Source organism: Nematolebias whitei, chromosome 15, assembly GCF_014905685.2.
Source record: "Nematolebias whitei isolate Nwh7 chromosome 15, NemWhi1, whole genome shotgun sequence".
Taxonomy (NCBI): Eukaryota; Metazoa; Chordata; class Actinopteri; order Cyprinodontiformes; family Rivulidae; genus Nematolebias; species Nematolebias whitei.
This window is the reverse complement of record NC_056512.1, coordinates 45,770,899-45,774,909: the sequence shown is the minus strand read 5'-3', so window position 1 is coordinate 45,774,909 and position 4,011 is coordinate 45,770,899. Positions and strand designations below refer to the sequence as shown.

General features: G+C 44.3%; 2 protein-coding genes across 2 annotated transcripts in view; one reads left to right on the top strand and one right to left on the bottom strand.

Annotated features, from left to right (window-relative positions):
• Window positions 1-4,011, top strand: part of si:ch211-278a6.1 (SRC kinase signaling inhibitor 1) — a 301,410-nt gene that overhangs the window by 88,344 nt on the left and 209,055 nt on the right. The window lies entirely within an intron of this gene.
• Window positions 1-4,011, bottom strand: part of map3k14a (mitogen-activated protein kinase kinase kinase 14a) — a 16,542-nt gene that overhangs the window by 2,701 nt on the left and 9,830 nt on the right. Inside the window, exons 8-11 of the mRNA XM_037689288.1 lie at window positions 3,416-3,544; window positions 1,732-1,836; window positions 1,501-1,658; window positions 1,251-1,401 (exon numbers count right to left, since the gene is read on the bottom strand). Of these exons, the coding sequence (XP_037545216.1) occupies window positions 1,251-1,401; window positions 1,501-1,658; window positions 1,732-1,836; window positions 3,416-3,544 (543 nt within the window). The remainder of the gene's footprint in view (window positions 1-1,250; window positions 1,402-1,500; window positions 1,659-1,731; window positions 1,837-3,415; window positions 3,545-4,011) is intronic.

The window sequence follows — 4,011 nt, the reverse complement described above, 5'->3', positions numbered from 1 at the left end:
TTTCTGAACACCAACAGCTCAGGGGCCACAGATTCTGAACGCCAACAGCTCAGGGGCCAGTTTCTGAACATCAACAGCTCGGGGGCCACAGTTTCTGAACGCCAACAGCTCAGGGGCCACAGTTTCTGAACGCCAACAGCTCAGGGGCCACAGATTCTGAACGCCAACAGCTCAGGGGCCACAGTTTCTGAACGCCAACAGCTCGGGGGCCGGACATCCAAAGATCAAAGTCTTTATGTAAATAAACCAAAGTTTACAATGATCTGTTACTTTTTTAAATTTGTTTATTTTATTGCATTGAATCATAAATGCAATAAACAGAACCCAAACCCAGAGCTGCCCCCCCCCCCCAATACCGTATTTTCCGCCCTATGAGTCTCATCAATCCATATTTGTCTAATAAAGTAGAAAATCCATAAATCCATAAATATGTCGCATCCATTATGTATCACCACTGACAACCCAGTGTTGTGCCAAAATTTGATTGGCTGCCAAATGGCGGCCGTAGGAGCGTGCACGGGAGGACTTAACAAGAATTTAACTAGATTAACACTTAAAAATAATTATTTATTTGCTCAAAATTATAGTAAAGGTGTGTCTCCGTGTAACTTGTACTTAATAAATGCACTTTAAAGGTCAAATCAGCTGCATTTCTCCGGGGCGGTGCAGTGAAATGAAGCTGATTTGACGGTTGCTCCAAGCAGCGAGCAGAATGAAGGCAACAGCTTATGGCAGGCCGATTGTGTCAGTAATAGCTGGTGAAGATTCTCAGTCATCCAGGACATGGTCAATTCAAAAAAGTTCAAGACAAAAACTATAAAGTATAATAAATAAAGTCCAGTTGTTTTGTCTTGAAGTTTTTTTGAATTTGTCATTATAGTCACGTTTACCTATTACATGATACAACGGCATGCCTTACAACTCTGGTGCCATCTAGCGGCTGAAAAAATGGCAGTGTTTCATTTTTTCAGTCAGAATGAATGAGAACGTCATATCTCAGCCACAAAAAATATCGATTTATAAATATGGAAAATACCATAAATACGTCGCTTCAGCCTACAAGTCGCAGGGCATGTAAATTATGCAAAAAAACTGTGACTTATAGGGCAAAAAGTATGGTATATATATATTTATTAATTTTTTATGAAGTGGGCCCGATCGTCACCCACAGGCCAGAAGTGGCCCACGGGCCACCAGTTGAATAGCCCTGATATGGACTGTACGAGAGAGAAATTCATGTTTTATTTCACCTTCTTTCAGAGCTCTGTCCGTTTTGTCTTTGAGTTGAGTCACTGCTGATCTCTTAACTGGATCCTTCTGGAATCCAGCGTTTAAAACCTCAGCTGTTAACGGGCTGCAGTCAGGTGGGATCTCTCTGAGAGGAGGGGGGTCGTTTGCAATCTGTAACCATCGGAACAGGAGGATTTAGTGGTTTGTGCTGTTCTAAGCTGAGGATCAAATACACTCGGTGAAACAACACATGCATGCGTCGCAGTGCACCTTCAGGTAGAGGATGCAGGTGTAGTATCTCGTCCATGGTTGACACCCATTGAGCATGTGCAGTAACATACAGCAGCTGCTCCACACATCTGCTTTGGCCCCGCGGGGTTCCCCTTTTACGATCTCAGGGGCCATGTGTGTCTCTGTGCCCTTTAGATCTGATACGAATCACATTTGTCAATGAAGCACATGCAGGTGAATAAATGAAGCATCACGTAGAGGAGAACCCACCTTTGGACCCACCGAGGCTCTGCCCCTGGTTATCGAGTTTCTCTGCGTGTCCAAAGTCACACAGGAAGGTGTCCCCCCCGTCCTCTGAGAGCAGCACGTTGTCAGCTGTAAGGAGCAGAGCCGTTACTGCGCGGCCTCATTGTTAGAGCTGAAGTTGGAGCAGGAGATAATTAAGAACAGGCCGCTGCGTGGACAAACAGTCCACAAAACAAAGAGCTGTTCAAGAGGGAAACATGAGTTCAGTTTGGGACAGCAAACATTTTCATCTGGACTAAATAACGAACAAGAGAGTTTGCACGGCGCTGCGATCAGCAGGGGGCGCTTCAGTTTTAAACAAAAGCATGTCTGTCTGCACGCTGGCCCATTTTTACTCCTTCCTTTATTGTGGGTCCATTTTTCAGTTTCCTCTTTTTGTTATACTTCCACCTTCTTCTCATTTCAGCACTTTTTCTTCTAGCTCGCCTTGCTGTCTACACTTTGTCATGGCCGGCGACTTCCTGCTCCTCTCCCATCCCCCCATCTTTTACGTTCTCCCTTTTCTTTCTTGTGCGCCTGCGCCGTCTCTGGACTGCAGCGGTGAGTCACGCTGTGGGAAATTCCCAGTCCCTCAGCTGTAATCTGGTTTCACAAAGCTCACAGGTGTCTCATGATCAAATCTAAACCGTCTCCATGACACTCGCATAAAACACTCCTGAAAGAAAACCAGCTCTCCTACTCTTTGTTTATTCTGGTTTCCACTGGAAACCACACGAGTCACCTGACAACTATCTGCTTGACTACAACTTGGAAATTAAGTTTTTGGACTGATCCTTGGAATTTATTCTAAATATTGGCACTTCCTGCATAAAATCATCGTTTCACACATTTCTAGTGAAAAAACCGTCTCTCCTGCTGCACATCCTGAAAAACATGTTTTCATACACTCAGATAAGATTAAACTACTTTTCTTCTACGCACGTCTTCATTCTCAAACATTAACACCTTCATTAGATCAAAAAGCATTAAAAACAGCATCATCTGCATCTTTAAATTTAACAATTAAAGACATGCATTCCTCAAAATAATGCATATTCCTTCTTTCATGCCAGAATTTTAAACTACCGTATTTTCCGGATTATAAAGTGCATTAAGTGCAACAAAACAGTCAGATAAGTCAAACTTTATTCAACTTGTTCAGTTGTACCAAATAAAATCAGTTTGAGGTCAGTAAGCACAACCAGAATTATTCATAAGAAGTGCCGATTATAAGGCGAACTGTTGAATTTTGAGAAAATTAAAGGATTTTAAGTGTTCCTTATAGTCCGAAAAATATGGTAATATCTTTTGATGAGAAGGAACCAAGTTAAAGCTGTTTTGGTCAAACTTTGTAAATGTCATGTAAAACCTCATGTACAAGATCTGGCAACACTCACGAGTATGTGTTGAAGAAGACTCGGCTACTACCACACCAACAAATATCTGTAGAATGCACTAGCTGCAGAGGCCATCTTGAATTTGGATTCCTTTAAAGCTCAGTCAGTTCTAGACGTGCTTTCATTAAACCTAGAACTGATCAACTCTACAGACAAATGAGCACGTGGGCGTCAAACTTTACTGCCTCTCTCTGGCAGCAGACAATAATAACTCATACCAGACTTGAAAACTAACACACTGTTTGAAAAGAATACGTTTTTCTTTAACATACCTTTAATATCTAAATGCGCCACGTGTTTCTTCCCCAAGTATTCCAGCGCTGTTAGAACTTGAGAGAAGTAGTGCAGACTCAAATCTTCTGGCAGTCGGCCGCGCTGCGCTATCAGCTGACCCAAAGAGCCTGGACAGATTATTAAACAGATTTACTGCTTCTCCTCACACACACGGTCCTTCTTAGTGATTCCAACAAAGAAGCCAAAGCTCGAGTTAAAAAGTTCAAGATGGACCAGGGGTCTGCAGCCTCTACCATCAGAACATCATCTCTGCCCTCAACGGTCTGGAGCCACAGAGATCCGGTTCAAGTGTGCTGGTCCGAGCAGACTCAGGCCTGGGAGGGAGGGAGGGAGGGAGGGAGGGAGGAAGGAAGGGAGGGAGGGAGGGAGGGAGGGAGGGAGGGAGGAAGGGAGGAAGGGAGGGAGGAAGGGAGGAAGGGAGGAAGGAAGGAAGGAAGGGAGGGAGGGAGGGAGGAAGGAAGGGAGGAAGGAAGGAAGGAAGGAAGGAAGGAAGGAAGGAAGGAAGGAAGGGAGGGAGGAAGGAAGGAAGGGAGGAAGGGAGGGAGGAAGGAAGGGAGGAAGGGAGGAAGGAAGG